The sequence below is a fragment of the Gracilinanus agilis genome, chromosome 1 (assembly GCF_016433145.1).
Source record: "Gracilinanus agilis isolate LMUSP501 chromosome 1, AgileGrace, whole genome shotgun sequence".
In the NCBI taxonomy this organism is placed as follows: Eukaryota; Metazoa; Chordata; class Mammalia; order Didelphimorphia; family Didelphidae; genus Gracilinanus; species Gracilinanus agilis.
In genome coordinates this window covers 59,510,139-59,535,711 of record NC_058130.1, presented here as the reverse complement: position 1 = coordinate 59,535,711, position 25,573 = coordinate 59,510,139, and the positions used below count along the sequence as shown (strand labels likewise).

Below are 25,573 nucleotides of genomic sequence, written 5' to 3'. Positions count from 1 at the left end.
GGAGGAAAGAGAAAAACTATAAAAATCAGACATAAAGTTCTATTCCTTACAGTTTTCAAAGTTCAGGGCACCTTGTCTCTGGGCTTTTGTTTCTACCATTATCAAAAGAGAAGACTGGTAGATAAAAGGATCTCTAAAATCCTTTCCCTGCTAGCCTATGAGTTTATATTTTATTTTCTAGGCAATTCTGTTCTCAATGGAGCCAATGAAGGCTTTTGAGGAGGGGATGTCTTGCTTTGACCAGTGTATTAGGAAGATGACCACAGCATCTGGGTGGAAGTTAGTCTGCAGAAGAAAGAGACCGGAGGCAGTTATACTCATTAGCAGGTTTTCAGGATGGTCTAGACAAGAGGTTATGAAAGCCTGAACTAGAACTGTGCCAGGGTAAATAGAAGAGAGGGGATGGCATGGAGAAATACCAAGGAGGTAAAAATGAACAGGTCTTGGCAATTGATTAGATGTACAGGGTGAGCAGAATCTGGGAAAGGGGAGGAAAGAAACATTTCTTAAGTATCCATTATGTTCCAGGTACTATGCTAAGTGCTTTACAATTATTATCTTATTTGATCCTTACAACAACCCTGGGAGGCAGGTATTGTATTGTTATGATGCCCTCTTGGGGAAACTGAGGCAAATAGCAGTTAAGTGATTTACCTAGGATGACACACAATGTCTGAGGCCATATTTGGACTTAGGTCATCTTGACTCCAGTCCTGATGCTCTGTACACTATGGTGCCACCTAGCTGCCTCAAAGACACAACAAAAAGCTGTAAAACTGAGTGATGCTGTCCACAGAAAGGTAGAAGTTAGGAGGAAGGTAGGTTTTGTTGAGATGATAAGCACAGACTCTAATAGGTTGAAGTGGAAGAAGACTGATTCTGGAATCAGAAGATCTGAGTTCAAATCTCCCTTGGATCTCAGTTTCTTCTTCTAGAAAACAAGGGGGTTGAGGTGTCTGCCTCTCTAACTCTAAAGAGAAGCAAAATCTTAGGGATTCCCATATTTTAATTTGGGAGACTGCTCCTAACAGGGGAGAAGAAACCAATTTTAGCAAGTGGTAGGAAAGAGATATTCATTCCTAGAAGCATTCAAGCTTATAATCATACAAATGGCAGTCAGCAACTTGATACTGGGGGAGGAGACAGAAAAATTAAGAAAATCGGATACAATTTTTTTCAAACCCTTACCAGTATCAGTTCTAAGACAGAAGAGCAACCAAGGCTAGGCATTTGGGGTTAAGCTACTTGTCCAGGATCACACAGCCAGGAAGTGTCTGAAGCCAGATTCGAACCCAGGTCTTCCTGATTCCAAGTCTATTACTCCAGTCACTGTATCACCTAGCTCCTCCACAGACAACCTAGGAAGTTTGTTGCAATTCTGTGAAATGAAGTTTCACCGTTCTCACGCATTAAGGTGAACCAGCATCCTGAATGCCATCCTTCATTGCCGGCAAGCCTCAGAGCTGAACCTTGGCTCCTCCAACCCATGGAGCTTGAGCAAGGAAAAGAAACCCCTCCCTCTGATCAGCCATTGGATTCTTTTCCTCTGGCTCAGGGGGAAGTTAATAACTTTTCTGCAGACCGGATATTGAAATGTCAGTTTTTGGACAGAATTGAAGGGATTCTCTCCCCTCCTCCTTCTACTACAAAAAAATAAATGATAAACTATTCAATTCTTTAACACATGAAGAAGCAGAAATATAAACTGCTCCTCCATTCATACAACCAATATTTCTTTTTGTCAGTATGGCCAATCAAAGTAAAGGATGAATAAACAAGGGAAGGAAGAGAACAGGTAAAAGAAAGAAATGGAGAAAGATAGAGAAGGAGGGTAAGAAAGTCTTAGGGAGACTAAGGAGGAGAGAGAGAAAGCAACGGAGAAAGGCAGACCTACAAGACATAAAAACAGAGGAAAGGAAAGGAAAGAGGAAGAGGAGGGGAGCTAGGAGAGATAGATGCAAAACCCTTGTTTAGCCAGGGAACATGATACATGTATCACAGTGTACAGTGCCAATACACTGAGAACACTTGTGTAAGGGCATCCTCTAGGTACTGGCTACAAAAAGTTTGTATTTATTCTGTAAAAAATATCGAATAATAAAAAAAAGTGGAAAAGAAAAATGGGTGGAAAAGTAGATACAAAGGAAGGGAGAGGCATAGAAAGAAAATATGCTGGGAGATGGAAGGAGGTGGAGATTCTGGAGGAAGTGTAAATCCAAGTAAACTCTTGTCACCCTCTACTGGTTGTTACTCCTGTCTATTGAAATACTGATTTGCAGACTCTTCACAGTTTTCCAGCTGCTCTTTATCCCTGGAGCTTTCAGAGATTCTGAATGAGTTAATTACTGCATCTCTCTAAGAAGAAAGTATTCTCTGAACTTTAGTAACAGAGACCATCATAGTGTGAATTCCCCCCCCCCCCCCCGATTCCATGTCAGAAACGGGGCCAGATTTAGTCCTAGGAACAGAGGGAGATCACTCCAGTTTATGTCAAACTGGTTCTGTAAGAGAAAAAGAAAGTGATACTCACAACTGATGGTTATCCCCAGTTCCACTCCTCTCTTCTTGGGCAGCTTCACATGAAAAGTGCCACTGCTTGGGATTACTGACTCTGAAAAACAAAGAAACAGATGTATTGTTGTGTCTGAGCAATCTGAACACTTCTTAAAAATTATTCTGGGGCAGTTAGGTGGCTCAGTGGATAGAGAGTTTGTGGGTTCAAATCTAGCCTCAGATATTTCCTAGCTGTGTTACCTCCAGTATGAGGCTTAACCCCAATGATTTAGCCCTTACTGAGCTTTACCTTGGAACTGATACTGAGTATTGATTCTAAGATGGAAAGTAAGACTTAAAAAAAAACATTCAGGTCCTGATGTCCCTAGTTAAGAAAATCAGACTATTTCGACTTCTAGCCCCAAGGTTTTCCTGTTTTGTTTGTTTGTTTTGTTTTTAAGAGCTGGGAAGAATTTTGGTGATAATAAAACATAGTCCTCTTTTTACAGAAGAAACCAATGCTCATTCCAATAAAGAGTAAATTCCTGTTATGTACCAGGTGTTGTGTTATATGCTGGGACACAAAGACAAACAGCAAAATGACCCCTGCCCTCAGTGTGCTTCCATTCTGTTGGGGACAAACAACATGGAAACAGGAAACTAGATGCATGATCATCTGAAGAGAAAGGAGAGAGATGGGTTAAGGAGATCACATGAGGCTTCTTCTATGAGGTGGCACCTTAAAGGAGGCTGGTATAATAATAAGCAGTCAATAACCAATGTTATGATAGAGGGGAGATAGAGAGAGTCTATGAGGGTGAGACCAAAGAGGTGGATGGAGATGATGAGTTACAGACTGCAACTGATCCAAACTGAAGTGTTATTGGCTAGTATTGGTGGAATATGTCAACCTTCCCAGATAACCCCAACACTTTAAAAAGTGCCTACAGAAGTTTAACCCAATGGCTATGTATTTGATAATGCTGAAATTTCAGGCATCCTAGAAGATCAGTCAGGGCAGTCAGTGGCAGACTTTTGAAACCCTATCAAATCACATCATGTAATCAGCCCCCTACTTCACTTACATATAATGCTGGCTCAAGTGCTCCTCCATAAAAGAACTCCTTATAATTTAGCTCCTTTTTGCTTCCTCTTAGTCAATATTCTAACTTTCAGTGTGAGGACTCTGGAAAACAGATTAGACTTGAGTCTAATAGACCAGTTTAATTTCCTCCATTTGAACCCCATCTAGCACCCAATGAGTCTGGACAAGATGTTCTAGATGTTTCTCCTCCAGTTGCCTGACCTGAGTAGGATATTGACTTTGGTAATGATCTCCCTAACGTCATTAGAGTTAATTCATAGAATCACAGAATCCAAGAGTTAGAAGTTCAACCCAAAACTGATTAAGAATTTCCTCAACTCCATCTCCAGCAAGTGGTCAACCAGCCTTTGCCTGTGGACTGCTCTAAGACACATCTGTTCTTTTGCTGGGCAACTGAATTTCAGGAAACTTTGACATATATTGAGCTGAAATCTGTCTCCCTATCATTCCTTTTCCCACCTGCCTTCATCCTAACTCTATTTTCTGTAGCTACATAGATTAGGATGCTCCCATTGCCACATTTTAAATCAGGATCCGGACTTGTCCGATGATTTTTATTTTCTCTAGGAAAAATAATTTAGTTCCTTTAACTGTCTCTCATGTGGTTTCCAGACTCCTTCCCTTCTTGCTTATGTTCCTGTGGGTTTATTTCAGTTTTTCAATATCTCTCTCAGAATGTAGTTCCCAGAGCTGGCCGCACTAATCCGGACAGAATGGGACAATACATTATGTTTAGCCCAAGATGAATTTAGCTTTAAAAAATGAAGCATCTACCTCACACGATAGTCATATTGAGATTGTGGGCAACTAAAATCCTTAGGTTTATGAATTGCTATTAAACCAAATTACCCTCACCTTGTCTTTGGAAAGTTGATTTCTTGAGACTAAATAAAAGACTTTAAATTCATTCCAGCTAAATTTCACTTTAGCTAGCTAGTTGGTGCAGTGGATAGAATTCTGGGCTTGGGGTCAAGAAGATCTTAGTTCAAATCCAGTTTCAGATACTTACTAGCCGTGTGACCTGGGTAAGTGTCTTAAACCTATTTGCCCCAGTTTCCTCTTCTGTAAAGTGAACTAAAGAAAGAAATGGCAGAAAACTCCAGCATATTTGCCAAGAAAATCCCAAATGGGATCATGAAAAATTGGATATGACTGAAATGACTGAAAAAATGTTTACTTTATTGATTTTTGGCCCATTTTTTCTTTCTCTTTCTGGAACTCTCAATCAAAAAATTTCAAAAGGGAGAAAGGATCTCGGTGGCCATTTAATGTAACCCACATCCTCATAAGAATCACCTTTTATATGCCTAACAAGAGGCTACCCAATCTCTCTTTGAAGATCTCTAGTGGAGATAACCCACTATTGTGTGAGACTACCCAAGTAGCTTTTTGATACTCTCATTGTTAGGAAGTTTCTCTTTATAATACCCTCATAATCTCTCATCTCTTTTCAAGTATTTTCCTAGTTGCTGTCATTCACAAATATGGAATATCCTTTGAGCTAGGAGAGGCTTTGAGGGCATGGAGAATGTACCACACTCTTGTTGGAGAAGGTTCATGCTGTCAACATTTTAGCCAAACTGTCCCCAGATATGACATTCTATCTCCCATCTTCACATCCTTGCAGAGATTGTCCCCTGTGCCTTGAATGCATCCCTCTTTACCTCCATCTCTTAGAATCCCTCACTTTCTTCAAGTCTCACCTCAAATGTCTCCTCCTACAGGAGACTCAACCTGATAGCCCCCCTCATAGCTAATGTCCTCCTTCTACTAGAAGAAATGACTTCATATTAATTTTGCACATATTCTGTATTTGTACACATATTATTTCCCTCTCCAATAGAATATAAGCTTCTTGATGGCAAGGACTGTTTCATTTTTGCCTTTGTCTCTCCAGTGCCTGGAACAATAATACCTGGCACGTGGTAGATGCATATAGATATTTGCTGAATGAATGAATGAAGGTTAGGACATTCCTGTGGTCCTTCGTGGCTAGCCTGGTCCTTGAGCAGACTCATCTTTGGATGAAGCCCTCAAGCTGGCCCAACACACACAGGACACTTACACAGGCTAGTGGCATCATGAGGCCCCTCTGTGGCCATGGGATGGCCCATCAACTCCTAGTTCTCCAATGTTCCCAAGGGCACTGAGCTGACATGGAATATCCATCCAGCCTAATAATAACCACTCAGCTGCCTCACCAGCTGCTAGGTCAAGAGGCTATTTTAAGCCTGGAAAGCTGGGCTCTAGAATTCTATGTAGCATAAAGAATGTACTCTCAGTTCAGGGAAGAGCAGCACTCCAGCAGGATTACAGTATGATTTGGTATGACTGGTCAACAGCTAGGACGCTCAACATTTCTTTTTGTACCACTCCCTACTTGTCTCCTTTTGTACAGAGAGGGCCATCTTTTTTTAAAAATCTCTCATCTCCTATCTTACTACCAATTCTAAAACAGAAGAGTGGCAAGGGCTATTAGTAGCATTCAGTGTGAAGTGACTTGCCCAGGATCACATAGCTAGGAAATATATGAGGCCAGATTTGAACCCAGGTCCTCCTGCCTCCAGATGGTCTTACTTCATGTAACAGAGTAAAACTATCAATAGACCCTTGGATTAGGCAGCTAGATGGTCAGTGGCTAGAGAACTAGACCCAGAGTCAGGAAGAACCAAGTTCACATCTGACCTCAGACACTTCCTAGTTGTGTAACCCTGGGCAAGTAGCTTTAATCTCTCCCTGCCTCAGTTTCCATATTTGTCAAATTGGGAAAGAAATAGTACCTTCCTCATAGAGTTGCTATGAGAATATTTGGGAAGCACTTTCTTCATTGCCTGGCACATAGTAGGTACTTAATAAATGCTTATTCTCCCCATCCCCATTCCTTCCTTAGATCTGTTCACAAGTATGTGTTCCTAATGTTCTTCTTCTTCTTTTTTTTTAAGCTGTCCAATGTACTCCACATTCAATATTGCCTGGGATATTAGTAAGGTAGACAGAACAAAATTCATTTATTCCCATTTTACAAATGAAGAAACAGGCTCAAAGAGGTTTGATGATTTGTTGAAAACCACCCACAAAGTAAGTATCAGAGCTGGAAACTAGAAATCAGCTGTCTTAACTTCCCTCCCAACTCTCTTTTTATTGTAGAGTCTCCCATTCAGGATGATTTGGAGAAAAAAAGCTTCATTCCACAAATAAATACAGGGCTTTTAATGCCAATGTCTTAGGGAAAGGAATTATTAAACTCTGATTCATATTAAGTGACCAGTGAATGAAAATAGCTGGAAGCACTTTTGGAGAGAGCAGAGAACATAAAGACATTGGTCGTGGGATGGAGATGACAAGCACCATGGAATCAGAGGAAAGTTCTGAAAGAAAATCTGACTCTCCTTCTGAATTCCAAACCTAATGGGCCCACCGTTGGAAGAGTGCTTAAAGCAAAAGGGGTCTGGTTACCTGCTACATCAAACTCAATCTCAAGGGAGACTTTGTTTGAGAGGGCTGCATCCCGCAGGAGCTGGTTGGCTTCCTCCATGGTCCCGTCTTCTGTGGCAATGCTGTTGATGGACAGTACTCTGTCTCCAACTTGCAGCAGGCCACATCTGGAGTCCCCGAAGAGAAGGATGGTGGGCAGTAAGGGTTGGGTGAGAGTGGGGAAGGTGAGAGACAAAGAACATGGGACAGGATCAGAGCATCACAGTTGGAAAGGATGTTGGGGGACCTTTCATTCCATCTCCATTGTTTGACTAGGATAATGCTGACAGCCAGAAAGGAGCCTTTAGAGGGACAGAATATATACCCACAGTTCCACAGCAAATTAGAGACAGAGTTGGGTCTCTTCACAATACTATGCTACCTCTCCTCAGGCAGCATAATCAGCCAACATGAAGTAATTGAGAAAGTGAGCGCAATGAGGATATAAGGGGATTTAGCATTGAATCAGATTTGGGTCTGACTTTCACAAGGCTCCCAACCATGGTGGAAATGAGACTCAGACACAAATACAAGTCAGAATTCAACAAGTACCCAAGAGACATGCAGACGTGTGGTCTGAGATGGGCTGGGCCTTACGGTAATTGTGATAGCTAGTATTAGGGTTATCATTGGAGGTGAATTGGTAATAAGGTTAGGTTTTCAAAATGATCTCGTTTGATTCTTTCAATAGCCTTGTGAGGTCAGAGCTATACTTTTCTACAATTTTCAGATGAGAAAACTGAAGTTGAGAGAGGTGAAGTGACTTGTTCAGGGTCACACAGCGAAGTAAGTATCTGAGGTGGGATTTGAGTTCAGATCTTCCTGACTTCAAGGCAAACATTCTAGATACCACCCCCATATAATGCCTCTAGACCTTGAAGGATGAGTAGGAATTAAATTAGGGGAGAGGGAGAAGAGAGAATTCTAGGAAGGGCAATTCTATGGGCAAAGGATATCAAGATTTAGTGTGAAAGGGGAACTCCAAAGCTATTAAGATTATCCTGTTCTTTTTCTAGGAAATCTAGAATCTGAGGAGCTCACCCAGTCACCCAGGTGGTGACAGAGTTGAACTTGAACCTGAGGTCCTCTAACTACAAATTAATTTCTCTTTCCATTGTATCATGCTGCCTTTCAGAAAAATGTTAGGAAGATGTTGAATAGAGAGTTTGGAGAAAAGTCTTCTTATTCACATTTGGATAATTGTCATTGTTAGTATGTTTTCTTTCTTTCTATCTATCTATCTATCTATCTATCTATCTATCTATCTATCTATCTATCTATCTATCTATCCATTCATCTATTTATCCATCCATTCATCCATCTATCTGCCCATCCATCTCACTCTCTATCTCATATATCTAACTCTATTCTTCCATCCATCTTTCTGTCTAATCTAGCTCTCTTATCTATCTCTTCTATCTATCCATCCATTCACCCATCTATCTGTCCATTGTTAGAAGGTTACTTAGTTTAGCTTAGTAAGATTTGATTGACAAGGAATAGGCTTAGAATTCTAGGTGTGGGACACAGAAGAAGTCAGTTGAACTCCTGGAGGGAGGAAGCTGCTTCTCCTGTGTGTGAATCCTGACCTATTGAGTTCATTTACAAGCAAGAGACCTGTGTATCTGGAGATAGGTCGAGCTGAGGTGAGACATTACAGGGGACGACCCTATATGTCAACAATCCTAGCTCCCTCTCCAAACTTGGATTAATAACTATAACAACTGGACATCTGTGAAACTCATCTGATGAAGAGATATCTGTGGACATACGTGAGATCCTCACAACTACAGCTGTACCTGTTCACCATCCAGTTGCTGGATTGATTAGGCAGCTCTCAGTTTTAGCCTGTAGATTAGCTCTACCCTTACAGACTTTGGGGAAGGGGACCCTTAGTACTTTAAGGTAGATGACCTAATCCCTTCCTTACCTGTCCCCAATATTATTAAAATCCCTTTAATATATTCAGACTCTCCTTGTTAAGTTTCCAGATGACCTTACTTCATGTAACCTGGTACCTCATCTACTATAAGGACCCACTATGATTTGACCCAGCTAAAACCCTGGTGGTATCCCCTTTTACCCCAATTATCTTATTCCCTCACCTTACCCAAGGCACCAAGGTTTAATTTATTATCCAAGGATTAATTTATTTACTACACCATCCATCTTGCTCTTTTTCTATCTCATCTATCTAACTATATCCATCCATTCATATTTTTATCTAATCTGCCTCTTATCTATCTCATCTATCTATCTATCTATCTATCTATCTATCTATCTATCTATCTATCTATCTATCTATCTATCTATCTATCTATCTATCTATCTATCTGTTGTCTATCTGTTTCTCCTATCTCTATCTCCTTTCCTCTTTTCTATTTCTTTCTTTCTCTCTCTTTTTCTTTCTTTCTTTCTCTCTCTTTCTAACTATGTTAAAAGTATCCAATCCTGTAGGCCTCCTTGACTGCTGCTTTACTGCCCATTTCATTACTCTAATTTTGACAAAAACAGCCCTACTGCTTTCTAATGTTGTCTCCCCAGAGGCCTACACTCTTCCACCCATATCATATAGTCAGTAACTACTGGGTCTTTTTTGAACAATATACAGGGGTCAGAGTAAAATGTCTTCTGCTTCTATAAAAGTAGCCCCTCTCTTTCCCCCATACCCTACCATGCACACATGCATATGCACGCGCACACACACACACACACACACACACACACACACACACAAACACCGACTTAGATTCCTTACAGGTACAAGGGCCCCAGAAATACAGGCTCCTTAGATCAATGGGTTCTGTCTTCAATCTTGGAAGTGAGAGGCTTGGATTAGAGGACCTCCAAGGGTTATCAGAAAGGTCAAAATATTTCAGGTTTAAATCCATGATCTTATGACCCCAGAGTATTGAAATATCATAGCATCCATAGCAAAGGAAAGTCTTAGAGATCATTTCATCCAAGACCCATGCTTTGTGGATGAGGAAATAGGCCTAGAAAAGAAAATGACTTGCTCAAGAGTCATACAGGGGGATCTGGGATTTGAAATCAAGTTCTTTTGACCCACATGTCAAATAGAAACCAAATAGAATCAAGTACCAAATTCAGTATGAAAAGTTAGGCACTTTTGACAACTCTGGTGTCTCGGAAGCCCTAAGTGAGTTACTATACTAGGTCACTTGGCCTGATTTCCTACACTGCCTGGAGAATTTGATATGTAATATGCCTGGCCTGTCTAAAGTGGCATTTTGGTAATGGTTCATATCCTTTAGGTGAAATGACCTGTGAGTCTGCAGAGATAGAATAAGGCCAAAGCAACCCAGGATAATTACAGTCCCAAACTTCATCAATCTGGCCTTGGACTTTGTGTAGCTTGATTTTGATCTCATTTTTCAGGATTCGTAGGTCCTTTGGGCACCAGCTTAGAGCAGAGATTGGCTTCTCTCCAGAGTTCCTCACTGCTGTAATGACTTCACAGCAAGTGAATGACTGGCCAGCTACTGCATGAGATAAGGGCCGTGAGGAAGAATGGCTTTAGAAGTCCCTTAGTAGCTGAGCTATCCTCTCTTAGGCAAGGGATTGTGGGGAAAGGGAGATTTAAATCCCCAAGGTTCTGGTCTCTGGCACGGTCCATTAAGCTTCTCCAACAAGGCAAAAGACAATAAATGGCTAAGACTTAAGAGCTAAGTCCTGACCTGGGATTCAAATCCTTCCACAATCTGCCTGGTCAATCTTAACTCTTACAGTACACACAGGCACTTAGATCACCAGATGCACAGACATACAGAAGCAAGCAGACTTACCAACAGATAAACCCAGAAGCAAACATTTCTTCAACATCACATCACACAGAGATAAGTTTGCAATACAAACCCAAACATTGCAGACACAGACACAGACACACACAGACACACACAGACACACACACACACACACACACACACACACACACAGCCCTTTCTCTCTCCTGGCAAGCTGACTTAACAATTCTTTCAGTTAGACTTGGCCGAGAAACTTGGAGAGAACTGGTTTCCCCAATGGAAACTCTTATAGCATCTCTGAAAGCAGACTTTGGGACATCTCCCATGTTGTGTAAGCCTCTCTTCTTAATTGAAGGAGAAAAGGCCTGTTACAATTGCAAATTGGATTTAAGCCAAGGGCTTCCAAAATTTTAAATTTCTGTCTCAGTGAGTCCTGCTGGCAGGGTTGTGGCAGGCAGAGAGACCTGGCTCCTCAGTTCCTACAGGATCAAGTCCAAAATCTTCTTGGCCTTGTACTCAAAGTTTTGAACCCAAGAACCTTTTAATTTAATTCTCTCTCAGTTTTCCTATCTCCATTCTCTTCTCTAATCAGGATGGTTTCCCCACAAACTTATAGCTATTGCCTATTTCCACACCTTTGCTGAGGCCATCCCTCTTATCTAAAGTGTCATTCCCCTTCTCCTCCTCCTAAGGAAACCATAGCCAGTATTAAAGACCTAGATCATGATCTCCCTCCTCTAGAAAGCCTTTTCCTGAATACTCCAGTCTAATCTAATTTCTGGAATCCCTGATTCCCCATAGCATACATCATATATATATATATACATATATATATATATTCACTACATCCATATATATATATATATATATGGATGTAGTGAACAGAACATGTCTTGAAGTTGAGAAGACCTATCTCTGACACAACCTGGATGTATGACCCTGGGCAAGTCACTTAGCCTCTAAATGCTCAAGATAACTTTCTAAAACTCTTAAATTACAATCTACTTTTTGGGAGAGAGGATTTCTTAAATCACTAAGACTGTGGGTCCAGTCCCTCTCCCAAGTTGTTATCCTATGCCTCAAGTTGGCATCTAATTATATTTTATCTCTGTTTGATGTGTGACTAGCTAGATCCTTAGCCACCTGAGGGCCAGGGAGGTATAGCAGCGCTTTCTTTTTCTTCTCTTCCCCTTAGGATCCAGGAACAGAGTGGGATCTGGAGAAATCCTTGCCAGTCTGAGAGCTGGATTGATTATGATTCCTGAGGGATGGGTCTAACCTCTCAGCAGGGCTGTCGGGCTCGATGAAGCGAATGAGAGGTGGGGAGGACAAGGTTTCCGTGGCAAAGATTCCACCCTGGAGTTGGAGTCCAAAGCCATTGAGGGGGTCTCCTCTAAGGATCACTTCTGTTGTTTCTGTGTGTACGATCTGACCGCCAGGCCCCACAGTGCTGGAGGCAAGGGACACTGAAAGAATAGAATGATGGATTAGGTTGGATTAGGAAACCGAAGCACAGATGGGGACTTTTCTTTCATTGTTGAGTCAACTCCTCTCCAAGTATTTCTAAAGCATCTACACACTGGGCATGACTATTCCTATGTTAATAATTTCTGCTACAACCTTTTAATCCTACCCAGAGTGAAACATCCTTAGAAGATTTTGCTGCCTTTTATAAGGCAGCTAGATAGAGTAGAGGGTATAATGCTGGGCCCAGAAATGAAAAGATCTAGGTTTAAATCTGGACTCATAAATTTACTAGTTATGTGACCCGGGTCAAGTCATTTAACTTCAATTTGCCTCAGTTTCCTCAACTCTAAAATGAAGATAATAATAGCACCTACCTTATAGTGTTGAAGTGATAATGAAATGAGAAAACATTTTAGAAGAATTTAGCACATAAGAAGTGCTTAATAAATGTTTATTTTCTTCCCCTTCCCTTTCTCCTTTGTCTCTCAGGAGAGTAATTATGGGTAGAGTAGGTAAAGAGAGAGGAAGGGGATAAAAAGAAGGGAGACTTATAGTCAGAAGATTTTGGAATCTCAGAATTGGAAGGCCATTCGGAGTTATCTATTTCAATCCCAACTAAAGCAAGAATCCATTCTCTATGTCAGTCTCCCAACATGAGCAGTATATTGTTGGTGAGTATCATAGATCTTGAGATGGAAAAGACCTTGGAGACCATAGCATCCAACCTCTTCATTTTACAGATGAAGAAACTGAGACTCAACAAGGTTACCCGAGGTCACAACAGTAGTAAAAGCCAGAAGTCAGAGTCATAACAGGTACTCTGATTCCATAGCCAATTTTCTTTCCCCTGCTGCTTGAAATTTGAGTCTATCTATGCTATCCTATAGGGACAAAAGATTTGAGGTCATATTAGAAAAACAGTGACTATAAGCTTGGTCCAAACCTCACAAGAGAAAGACTTTATCTTCAAGTATACTTTGTGTAGGAAGAACAGTAGCCACTGTTTAAATGCTAGGATCTCCCTGACTTCACTTCGAGTTCATTATAATCACATGCTTTGAAGGCTTACAAAGCACAGTGCTTACAATTCCAAGGTAGTTAGGATAGAGGAAGTTGGAGCTCAGTGAGATTAAATAATTTGCCAAGAGTCATACAGCTAGTAAATGTCAAGGCTAAGATTGGAAGCCAGGTCTCCTGGCTCCAAGATCAGTACTCTTTACACTGTCTCAATACATTGATTTCTCAGCTACATAGTCACGATCTTTGGGTTATAAGCAGGTGCGTGATGGAGTTAGCTCACACCATCTCAGGAGAGTCAACTATTAAATTTTTAGCAGGAGCATTTACACCTCATAAATTGGTGAATGTCACAAATCAGAATTTGATTTATTGTTTTGTTGATTGCTTAGACTTTAGAAAGATTTGGAGAAATTATTAATAATATAGATTAAACTATATTATGTGTGTTTTAAAAAAATTACCAGCACACTGCTGGTTGTAAGTTATCTTAGGGGTTGTCTATTCTAATCTCCTATTCCTGTAGTCATCCAGTCTCTGCTCAGATGCTTTTGGGAATAGGGATCTTATTATTTCCCTAGGTATATGTATTCTGTGATTGTACATATCTGCTTGTGAGAAAGTTCTTCCTTAGGTTGAGGCAAAATATTTGCCTTCTCTATAAATGTGCACACCTCTCATTGGTCCCATTTTTGCCCTCTTAAGTATCAACCCTGGATCTTATAGTAGAATGCTATCCTCAGAATCTATTTTAGGGCAAGTAAATGTCTTAATCAGGCACGGATGAGAAAGCTACCTGTTCCTGGGTCCCTCTTTGAACCACAGGATGTGTTTTCTTGATGACATTGTTATAAATGGAACCAGGATACTCTGAGCCAAATTCAGAGTCCAATTGTCATAATCAGTTCCTCTCAGATGCCTCATTTTCCTTTTCCCCAAAGATAACTTTTGGTTGGCTGGACTTCAAATTCTCCTAGTTTGGATAATGTTTAAACCTGCAAGTTTCTAAAAATCTTTTTTAGCAGCAGTGGGGAACAAATCCTAAAAAGTAATAATAACAATAAATAGTCTAAAAGAGCAGACCCAGATTCTTCCCCTGGGATGACAGCTAAGGAAGATGGCAAAAAGTCTAGGGAGCTAGTCCAATTAGTAGACAAAAGTGGGAAGAAAGAAATCTTAGGCAAGGTCTTGGCCAATACTCTTGTTTTAGAGAACTGAGGATCAGAGAAAAATTATCTAAAGACATAAGTTTATTTGGGCTCAGTTTCCTTACATGAACTTTTGTACTCCTTTTTTCTTTGTCTTCTCCTCATCATGGTTGCCCGGGGGCTCATGGGTTGGGTGCTCCGAGGTAGCGTGCTGGAGTTTGGGCAAGAGAAGCCATGAGCATTCATCATTGGTGAGGAGAAAGGGGCAGCAGACAGGGCTGGGGAGAAAGTTAACCATAGTTCAATGACATGGCAGGGTTTGAGTCTGCCCCCAACTCTGTAACACATCTATCAAGACCCTGCAGAACTCCACATTTCAAAGAGCTTAACAGTAGCCCATTCATTTAAAAGAAGATCTAGAACTTTAGAATGTCTACAATTTGTTAAAAGTTTCCCCCCTTTTTGGACCTTAAATCTCCTTGGGCTTAATATCAAATTTTAATATCAACAATATCAACAATATCAAATTTAATATCAACAATATCAAAGCCCAAGAGTGTCCATGTTCTTTCTTCCTAACATAACCAGAAGAGGGATCTTTCAGGTTTTCTATTGCTTGTCTGACATGGTGTGCACCATGTTTTGCCATTGTAGGGTGCCATAAAATCTGAGCTCATGTCAAAACTCCTTCTCCCTCCTCTTCCTAAGCCAATGATTTCATTTTCTGAAAACAAGATTAGCTATTCACCATTGCCCAGATGTGCCATTTCTTACTCCTCTGCCTTTCTTTATATTGATCTCAAATTTCTAGCCAGACTTCAAACCCTCACTCAAATGTAAATGTCATTTCCTGCATGAAGCCTTTTCCAGGCATATTAATCATGAATGGCCTTTCCTTCCTGAAGCTTTGCACTCTGTTTTGTTTATATGTTTTCTCGACACATACCATGACTAGACCATAAACACTATAAGGACAAAGCCTAAAATAATAATAGCATAGTGGTTAGTACTCATCAGACCAGGGTTCTTAGTCTCGGGTCTGTGAACTTGTTATTTTTAATAATCTAATAACCGTATTTCAATTCAATTTTTGTCATCAGTGTCGATTCAATTTCCATCATCATTGTCAATTCAATTTCCATTTCAATTCAATAATTGTCTTCCTTTGTAATCCCATGTATTTTATTTATGTAAAAACATCATTCTGAGGAGTCCATAGGTTTCAATAGATTGCCAAAGCAGTGAATGATCCAAAAAAAGATTAAGAACCCTTGCAATTGGAGAGAGCTCTAGGACTGGAGTCAAGAAGACCTGAGTTCAAGACCTGTCTCATACCTGCAACCCTGGGCAAGTTACTTAATCTCTAACTGCCTTAGTTTCCTGATCTATAAAATGAGGATAATAAAAGAAGGGTTGTCATGAAGATAACATGAGACAATATGTAAACCTTAACGTGCTTTGTAATATTAGTTATTACATTGTTGTTCTTATAATTATTATTATTAATGGAGTGAATTGAATTACAACATTCCACTCCAATACCTGCTATTGGCAGGAGGACCATGCCCTTTTGAGAGACTGTAAGTTTCACAAGGGCAGGAATTGTGTTGTTTTCAACTTGTAGAGCTGGGGTAGCCAGGTAGCACAGTGGATAGAGCAGGAGTTGAGGGGATACGGGTTCAAATCTGGCTTCAGACACTTCCTAGCTGGGTGACCCTGGGGAAGTTACTTAACTCCAATTGCCTAGTTCTTACCCTTTTGTCTTAGAGTTGTTACTAAAATAGAAAGTAAGAGTTAAAAAATATGTATAACCCTAGCTCCTACCATATTTCCTTATACAGAGTAAAGGGTTTAATAATGACTAAAATTGCCAAAGGCACAACAAAATGAGTGAATTGATTTGAGAGTCCTGTGGTAAAGGGGAACTAAAACTGGTTCTAGAGTTAGAAGACTTGGTTTCAAATCATGGCTCCTGTGTGATGAGCTATGATCCTATGTTCCACCTTGTATTATACTTATCCGTACCACCCTCGCTAGAATAATCAATCCATCGGCAAGCATTTATTAAGGCAAGAATTTGTGCTGAGTATTGGGAAAATGAAGATGAAAGTGGAACAGTCCTGGCCCTCAAGGAGCCTTCATGCTAACAGGGAAGAAAGGATGTCTATCTTTGTACCCTTGATTATCTAGTACAGTGCCTTGCACATAAACACAAACACACACACACACACACACACACACACACACACACACACACACACAGAGTTAAGTACTGAATCAATGGTAGCTGAATTGACTTAAATCACGACTTTTTCCAGATGGATAATTATTCCATTTTTAAGCCAGGCTCACTGCCTGGAGGTGAGAGAAAAATAAATGAGGTTGCTTTTGGTCCTGATTCTCATAGAAGCCTTTAGCCATCTAGATCGGAGGGCTGGACCAAATTCTTACGTTTGCAGTACTCCTGGCTAGAGGGCTGATTCCAGGTTGGTGTCTTGCAATGGCTGGGATGGTGGCTGGGGCAGTAGTTGACACAGGGGTCCCAACAGTGGTGATGGTCACTCTTCTGCACCTTCACTGTGTCCAGACCACAAGCGACCCAAAATAGATAAAAGAGGCAGGGAAGGAAGAAGGGAGAAAGAAGAAAAAGAGATGGCATGGGCATTAGGGGCTGTACAATCTAATGGAAAGTCAGTCAGAAAGAGGAGAAATGACTATCCCAATTGGCAATCCACCTTCTAGCTACTGCTTTGGGTCTTGGATGAAATATGGGCAAAAGGTTAGTTCAGAGAGGGCTTGTCTCCTGAGAGACAGGGCTTACCTTCATTCATCCCTATCCCATTCAAACCTTTTACAAATAAGTACTTGGGATGGTGTGGGCAGCCTTAAGTGCTCTTTCTAGCTCCTGAGTTTCAAAATCCTCACACTGACCCAACCTCTTCCAGTATGATGTAGTGGTAAGGAGCCTAGATTTGGAGTCTGAGGACCTGGGTTTGAATCTCAGTTCCTACCACCTCCATGACCTTGAGTAAGTTAATTCTCCTTGATAGTCCTAAGTTTCCTCATCTGTAAAACAAGGGAATTGGACATGGGGATCTCTAATGCTACTTCCAGATCTAATATTCTAAGATTCCATAGTCTGGTCTCTTTTAACCCCTCAGAGCTTTGGAGAGACATTTGTGCAACTGAGGTGAGGTTTGACAATTTTGCGTCTCTCCTCCACCAGATCTTCTCTTATGATCATGTTATATAAAGCTGAAAAAGGTCATTGCAGTAGTCTGATCCCCTCATTCTGAAGATGAAGAAATGGTGATTCTCAGAAGTAGTGACTTGTAGCATGGGTAATGACTGTAAAAGGTGATAGAATCTTGGTCCCTCCAGAATCCCAGGGTAGCTTATTCATTGCATCAATGTCTCAAAGTCTCCTATAGGATCACAGAATCCATTCAGAGCTGGAAGAAAACTGAGAGATAGCCTAGTCCAATTCAATCATTTTCCAAGGGATGAAATCAAGACTCAGAAAGCTTGAGTGACTTGCTGAAGTGACTATTTCATACTGATCTATGGTCAAGAAAGTTGTTGTCCTTTGTATATGAAGATTAAAATGATAACACTGGTCATGTTTTCCAACTCTTGAATAAATTGCTTTTAGGTGAGGCAGAGGTGCACAAAGTCATCAACCTCACACTCTCTTTCAGAGTCATCAAAGTCCAGTGGAAAGACAAAAGTCAAGACAACTGACTCCAGAAATAGAGTTCTGGATAAAGTCGATTTTCTTAAATTGTTATACTCTCTGGAAAGGGTGTTCTGTTCTCTAGCATGAGTTTATCATCATACAAATCAAATGTCAGGATTCTATGGAGAAGAGAAATTTTGAAATAAAAAATGATCACATATGGATCACAGAACAATGGAAAGTTTTGGCTATGGAATTCTAGATAAGGAGACAGTTGACCTGGATTCAAGTCTCTACTTTGATATTTACTACCTATGTCACCTTAAGAAAATCATTAAACCTCACTTTCCTCATCTGAAAAATGGGAATGAAAATTAGCACTGCCTACCTCACAGGAGGTGAGCAAAGCATTTAATAAGACTTAAAACCCCACAGAGATGAGAGTTGCAATTTCCTTTGCTCCTTTTATCTTCTCTCCTTTCCTTTTCAATCTCTCTAGAGCAGTGATGGGCAAACTTTTTAAAGAGGGGGCCAAAGGAAAGGAAATGCTCATCCCCAGTCTGTTTCTAAGGCAACTCTTTCCAAGTTTCATTGTATTGTATCCTACTCATTGTATTCATCAGATTAGGAATAATGTCCTGTGGCCAGATAGAATATTTCAGGGGGCCACATCTGGCCCTGGGGGCTGTAGTTTGCCCATCACTGCTCTAGATCATTACCAAAGGTGATTCTCATTCCATCTCAATCACATTGAAGAGAAAACAGCTAGAGATCTTGAACAATATAGCTACCATACAATGGAAAAATTGACTCTTGAGTTTCTGAGATCCCAGAGGGCAGGGGCTATCTTTTGCCTCCTTTTGTACCTATGGCACTCAGTACAGTGCCTGGTACATAATAGGCATTTAATACATGCTTTTTGACTATCTGAGTCACAGAACTAGGAGTCAAATTCTTCCTCTGAGATCTATGACATGTGTGACCTTGGAAAAGTTATGTCACTTCTGTGGAGCTCAGTTTCCTCATCTGTTAAAAGGTTGTATTAAACAGCTTCTGAAATGTCTTCTGGCTCCAGATATATGGTTCTATGAATAGTAGGTAGAGCTGGGGATGGGCTTAAAATCCATCAAAAAGTCAAAGTATCTCTCAAGCACACATGTGGTTTTTATTACACATGAAACCCCCATGTTTTTTCCAACATGTGCTCATGATTTCATCTGTGCATGGAATTCCCATTGAGAAAGGAAATTGCCTCTGCCCAGGTAGATCAACAGCTCTTCTGCAACCTATAGCCCTCAGAGGGCCGCCTGGGGGCATTTGTTGAGAGATTGAGTGATTTATCCAGTCACCCTACCCTGCCAACATGTCAGAGGATGACCTGAAACTCAGGCCTTCCTGACTATGAAATGAGCTCTCTTGTCACCCTGCCTCCTGTCGTACATTTAGGAAAGCCCCATTTTACAGATACAGAAACTGAGGCATGAGGAGGTGTCTTTGTCCAAATTACACTATGAACTCTGGCAGAACCAAAACTGGATCCAAACTCCATCTCCTAAGACTTCCCACTAATGCAGAGAGAGAATTGCAAAACTAAGCTCTAGTCAGTAACAAATGGTCTGCGAGCCTGAATTTTCACTGGAAAGATGATACCCAAAAGGTCTTTTACCCTGCATCTCTGGGATTAAGAGTTAATATTTTTGTTGTTGTCCAGCTGTTTCAGTTGTGGTCTAATTCTTTGCAACCCCATTTGGGGTTTTCTTGGCAAAGACATTGGAGGGGTTTGCCATTTCCTTCTCCAGCTCATTTTATAGCTCAGAAAACTGAGGCAAACAGGGAGAAGTGTCTTGCCCAGAGTCATATGGCTAGTAAGTCTCTGAGGCCAGATTTGAACTTGGGACTTCCTGACTCAAGCCTGGTGCTTTATCCACTGTGCCACCTAACTAATATTACCTATTCCTCTAGGATTTACAAAGCACGTGACATTTTACACACACACACACACATATATGTATCTATACGTACATATATATATATATACACACACATATATACACATCAAAGTCTTAATGCAAGTTTAAGTTCTATTAGTTTAAACCTGAACCAAGATGTTGGGACACCTTATAATTGTGTGTGTGTGTTTTATATGTATATATACATATATACACATATCAAACCTACACACACACACATATATACATACACACAACTATTTTTACATATATATTATATCTATATACATATAATTTAATCAGATGGTCTCAACCAACCATATGATGTAGGTGCTATTATTATTCTCATTTTACAAATAAGACAATTGAGTTACAGAAAGATTAATTGACAGCTTATAAACATTTATGTAGGGACTTGAACTCAAGTCTTCTGGATACTAGGTCCACTGTCCTATGTACTACATCACAACACCTCCCAAATGCAATATGCCCAAAGCTCCCATAACCATCAGGCTTCACTTAACCTTTTGCCATTATCAAAATATAGTTTTCACAACAGGTCATCTCAAGATTTCTTGATGAACATATAGGACTGTTGGAATTGAAAGAGATTTGATGATTGCCTAGTTCAATTCCTTCATTTTAAAGATGGGGAAATTGAGTCACAGAAAGGTAAAATTATTTACCCAAATTCACAGTAAGTGATGAAGACAAGATTCCAAGGCAGATTTCTACCTCCAAATCCATACTTCTTTTCACTAATCCATCTTCCTTCCTTCCTTCCTTCCTTCCTTCCTTCCTTCCTTCCTTCCTTCCTTCCTTCCTTCCTCCCTTCCTTCCTTTCTCCTTTCCTCTTCCTTCCTTCCTTTCTCACCTTCTGTCTTAGAATCAATATTATATATTGGTTCCAAGGCAGAAAAGCGGTAAGTACTAGACATTTAGGTATTGGGGGTTAAGTGACTTGCCCAAGGTCACACAGCTAGGAAAGGTGTCTGAGTTCAAATCTGAACCCAGGACCTTTTCCTTTCCAGGCCTGGCACTCTCCCACTGAGCCACCTGGCTACCTTCTCCAAGGGTCTTTCTATATCTTACCCATCTTTTGAACTGTAAACTCCATGGAGACTGAGATGGATTTACATTCCTCCCTGTATTGACATCAATCCCAAACATAAATATTTTAGCATTCTAAGATCTTGGACAGAAAGATCAAGCACACATTTCCAAGTGTAGCCTGAACCAGATTAAAATGTAATTGGGAAATATTTAACAAGAAAAATAAAAATACAATAGAGCATAGGAAAAATATTACATTTTTAAAACTAAGTCAATATGCAGCAAGCAGGAATTCTTGCCTATGATTTAGTGGCTTCTATTTCTATTTGTGTTAGACACCACTGCTTTAAAGCTCTCAAATATTTGTGAAAGGTAGGGATGGTGGGGTGAGGAGGAAGAGAGGAAGAAAGGCTAAGGTCAATGGTATTTGAGTAGATTTAGGAGAGAAGATTCTAGCTAGTTTTTCTCTGGCTCTGATGATGTGGAACATTACTAAAGCTTCTGACCAAGAACAGGAAGAAACTTGACTTTGGTCATTCTCCCAACAAGCCTTCTTTCTGATCCTTTTTTTTAAAACTATGGAATCTAAAACAGTGTGCTGAAATCCCCAGAAGAAATCCAATACCAAATCAGGACAGGCTCAGTCTTCTTTTCCTTTCTACCATTTCTCTCTATGTGTCCACTAGCCCTATATCAATCCCTCACCCAGATGTGTTCAAGCAGCCAGGAGGCTTGTAAGCTCAATTTATTTATTATTAGTGCATCATTTGAAGACAGATTCCAGATAGCACCAGATTTCTCTCTGCCTAGCTCAGCTGCTCCTGTGAATTCCTTTTTCTCATTGTAGAAACTGATGATACTATTTACATCCCACCAAGGAATGGCATGAGGGTTTGCTTCCAGTACATGGGGTGAAGACATGAATTTGAATTTTTGTTATTTCCCCAAGACAAGCTTTGAACTTGCAGGCTTTAGCCTTGGACTTTCTCCTTTCTTGTCTCTAATTACATGAGCTGGGAGGGAGTTTAGAAAACATTTACTGGAGTTGGGAGCTGGGAGCTACTTGAACTCCTCCTGTCCCTCTCCCACCCCCAAGGGCTTCAGGTCTCTTTCTGGTCTTTAATTGTACTTCCTGCTCCTTTCTGAAGAGATGACATTCCTGGCTTTCTCTTCCTCCTCATCTTCTTTCTCCTGCTCCTTGTTTTCTTCCCCATCTTGTGTAGCAGATGGAAGTTGGGATTCAGGAGACCAAGAAACTTGGTTCAAGTCATAGCTCTGCTATCAAAATTTATCTGTACATTTAGATGATTTGCTTTCTTTCTGGGCCTTGGTTCCTTTCTTCTACAAAATGAGGGGACCCAGATTGTAGGGGAAATGGAATCCTGCCTTGGGTAGAGAGTTTCCTTATCTAGAATTCCCTGTGTCAATAAAAACATAGATCTAGACCAAGAAAAATTATGATTATGATGAATGACAGACATAAGACATGGTAACCACCCTCATGGATCTTACAGACTAAAATAAGAGAAGTTAGTCAGTCAATAAACATTTATTAAACCCCTACTATGTGCCAGGCACTGTGCTAAGCTCTAGGGGAACAAAGATAGGCAATAGAAGGAGTAAATGGTTCTGGATTAGGAGGACCTGAGTTTGAATCCTGCCTCTGGTATTCACTTATGGGTCTCAATTTCCTCATCTATCAATGAAGGGATTGGACTAGAAGGGTCACGGAGGCCTCTTCCCATTCTAAATCTGTGATCCTCTGTTCCTAGAGGCCCTTCCATTTCCCAGGTAGTGTAGTAGAAAGAAAGCTGGATTTAGAGTTCACAGAGCTACAGTCAGTTCCACTTACTGGGTGTGTGACATTAAGCAAATTAATTCTCCTCCCTGGGTTTCATTTTCCAAACTTGTCCAAACTGAAGGGGCTCTAAGGCCCCTCTGAACTCCCTGTGGGTACCATGTTTTCAAGCATGTTTTGCCATCTTTTCCTCCTTGTTTTTTCCACCCTGAGCCAGGTATAGAGGCTTGCCCTGCAGGGACCCTCAGCTGCTGTTTAAGTCCAGTGAGATGGCTCCTGGCATTGGGAGGAAGCACCAGGGCCAGCTTCCTGCATGCTGCTGGACAGCTGCCCCCTCTGCCGCCCCATTGGGCTTGGCCCAACCCACCTGCATCAGGAGGCTTCAGGGGGAGCCTGCTCTGGTGAGCCGGCAGGATCTCCAACTTGACATTCTCTGTGGTGCTGGCTAACAGCTGCATTGCCTCCAGCACAGAGCAGTGCTCGGTGCTGGTGCCATCAATGGACAGGATGTGGTCGCCAATGTGCAGAGCCCCGCACCTGCAGAGAGAGCAGAGACAGGCTCGTGCCAACCCAAGGGCTGCCGGATGGATGGGGGGAAATGGGCTGGGGCTGGCAGGGTTGTGAGTGACAGCTGCCAGGGTCAGATGCAGCTTGGGGGAAAGAAACAGGTGTTGAGTTTGGGGGTGGAGGATAGCTCATTCCTGGCTTCTGACCTGGGGAGGATGGGATCACGGCCTCATACACACGGGAGGCCTGCAATCCTGGAATCATAGGATCATTGATTTAGAGCTCAAAAGTCAACTGGCCCAGACCTATCATTTCACAGATGAAGAAACTGAGGTCTAAAGAGAAAGGTAACTAGCCCAAGGTCATGCAGGTAGCTAGTAAGGGGCAGAACTGGGATTTGAATCCATATTTTCTGACTCCAAATCCAGTGCTCTTTCCACTTTCCCCTCCCTCATTTCTTGAGAGATCACTCCTTTATTCCCAGCATGGGGAAGGTGGTAGGGGTCGGTGAAAGGGGGAGGATGGGGTCTATCCCTTCTATCAATAGCATCAGTTCCAGGGACAGGAATTTGGGATGGAGCTGGGGATGGTATGAAAGGGCATATTGGAAATCTCCCTTGAGGCTCTGGTCAGGGGGCCCAATGGCTATGAGCAGTGCCTCACACTAAGCGCATCTGTGGGACACCTGTCATACCTGTCTACAACGCTGGCCGGCTTGATCTTGTCAATCACAATGACCTGTTTGTTCCTGTGGGTGCCAGAGGTGAGCGAGATTCCCAGAGTAGAGCCCGGCGTCTTGGCTATTTCCACTAATAAAGGACCTGAGGCGTTGGCTACTGTATCTGGGAAGGGGAACAGGGTGTGTTTGAGAGAACAAAAGAGAGAGGAAGGGAACACCAGTCAGTGTGAACTTTGGGGGCTGCAGGGCTAGGCAGGAAGGAGTCTTGATGGCTGCTTTCCTTTACTTCAAGAAGAGGAGAAGGAATAAAGGAGGAGACCCTGATGTATAGGCCTACCGTAGACTCAAGAAGACCAATTGTTTTCTGTTGTTCTCTCTATGTTCTTGGGCCCCTCTAAAATTAGACTAATCTAGCTACTGCTTCCAGCAGAATAAAAGTATAAAATATTAGTCTGGAAAAAAAACTTTAAAGATCATCTAACTCAAGGCTTCCCAATCATTTTGGTCCCTGCATCTTTTCAATTTCTCTAAGTCTTACTGTACTCCCTATTCAATAAAACAAAAAAAATCAATGATAGATTTTACCATGAATATAAGAAATAAAATAAAGAATCCACCAAAACTTTTAAAACTTAATTGATTGGAAATCAATTCTAAAAATAAAATTTTAAAGATGCTTCCTATATTCCCTTGACAAGCTTCTTGTACTCTCTGAAAATATGTGTGCCCTAGGTTGGGAATCCCTGATCTAAGACAACCATTTCATTTTTAAAAAAGGAAACAGGCCACGTTAAGTCACACAATAAGTTAGTGGCAGAGCCCAGACTCCTGACTTCTAGTCAAATATTCTTTTGATTGTGTCCAAGGACTCTGCCTGGCCCTGGCCCCCATCTCTGCTCCTAATTCTTCTCTTACTCAGCCAGGCTTTCTTCTGAACACTGAGATTATAGGCACACCTAAAGCATGGACAAGGAGAGGGGCTGGCAAACCCTGTTGCACCCAATTTATGTGCTTTGTATACCTATGGGCCATCCTAATGAGGCTCATTACCCAATATACCTTTCTGGATAGCAGATATCTAGTAGTAGATATTGACTTCTGCAAAGATATGGTTATCATGGTGTCTGAATGCTAGAACTGCTCAGTGAGAAATATGCATCAAGACTTAGTATATACCTCACCTTGCCACATGGATGAGAGCCCCAATAGACTTGTAGGATCATTTGTTCCCTTCAGGGACTCAAATCTGAAGGTCCCCAAACTTACCCTTATATAACCTTGGGAACTATACCCACAACCCTCTCTTTCAACTCTCTCTGTCTCTCTCTGTCTCTCTCTGTCTCTCTCTCTGTCTCTCTCTCTGTCTCTCTCTCTGTCTCTCTGTCTCTCTGTCTCTCTCTCTCTCTCTCTCTCTCTCTCTCTCTCTCTCTCTCCCTCCTTCCT

The 25,573-nt window shown here is 41.2% G+C and overlaps 1 protein-coding gene across 1 annotated transcript in view; it reads right to left on the bottom strand.

The window, feature by feature from the left end:
• GRIP2 (glutamate receptor interacting protein 2) overlaps positions 1-25,573 on the bottom strand; it is a 468,329-nt gene that overhangs the window by 62,959 nt on the left and 379,797 nt on the right. The window contains exons 8-14 of the mRNA XM_044676082.1: positions 24,146-24,293; positions 23,312-23,481; positions 16,920-17,045; positions 14,594-14,746; positions 12,116-12,302; positions 7,055-7,200; positions 2,531-2,611 (exon numbers count right to left, since the gene is read on the bottom strand). Of these exons, the coding sequence (XP_044532017.1) occupies positions 2,531-2,611; positions 7,055-7,200; positions 12,116-12,302; positions 14,594-14,746; positions 16,920-17,045; positions 23,312-23,481; positions 24,146-24,293 (1,011 nt within the window). The remainder of the gene's footprint in view (positions 1-2,530; positions 2,612-7,054; positions 7,201-12,115; positions 12,303-14,593; positions 14,747-16,919; positions 17,046-23,311; positions 23,482-24,145; positions 24,294-25,573) is intronic.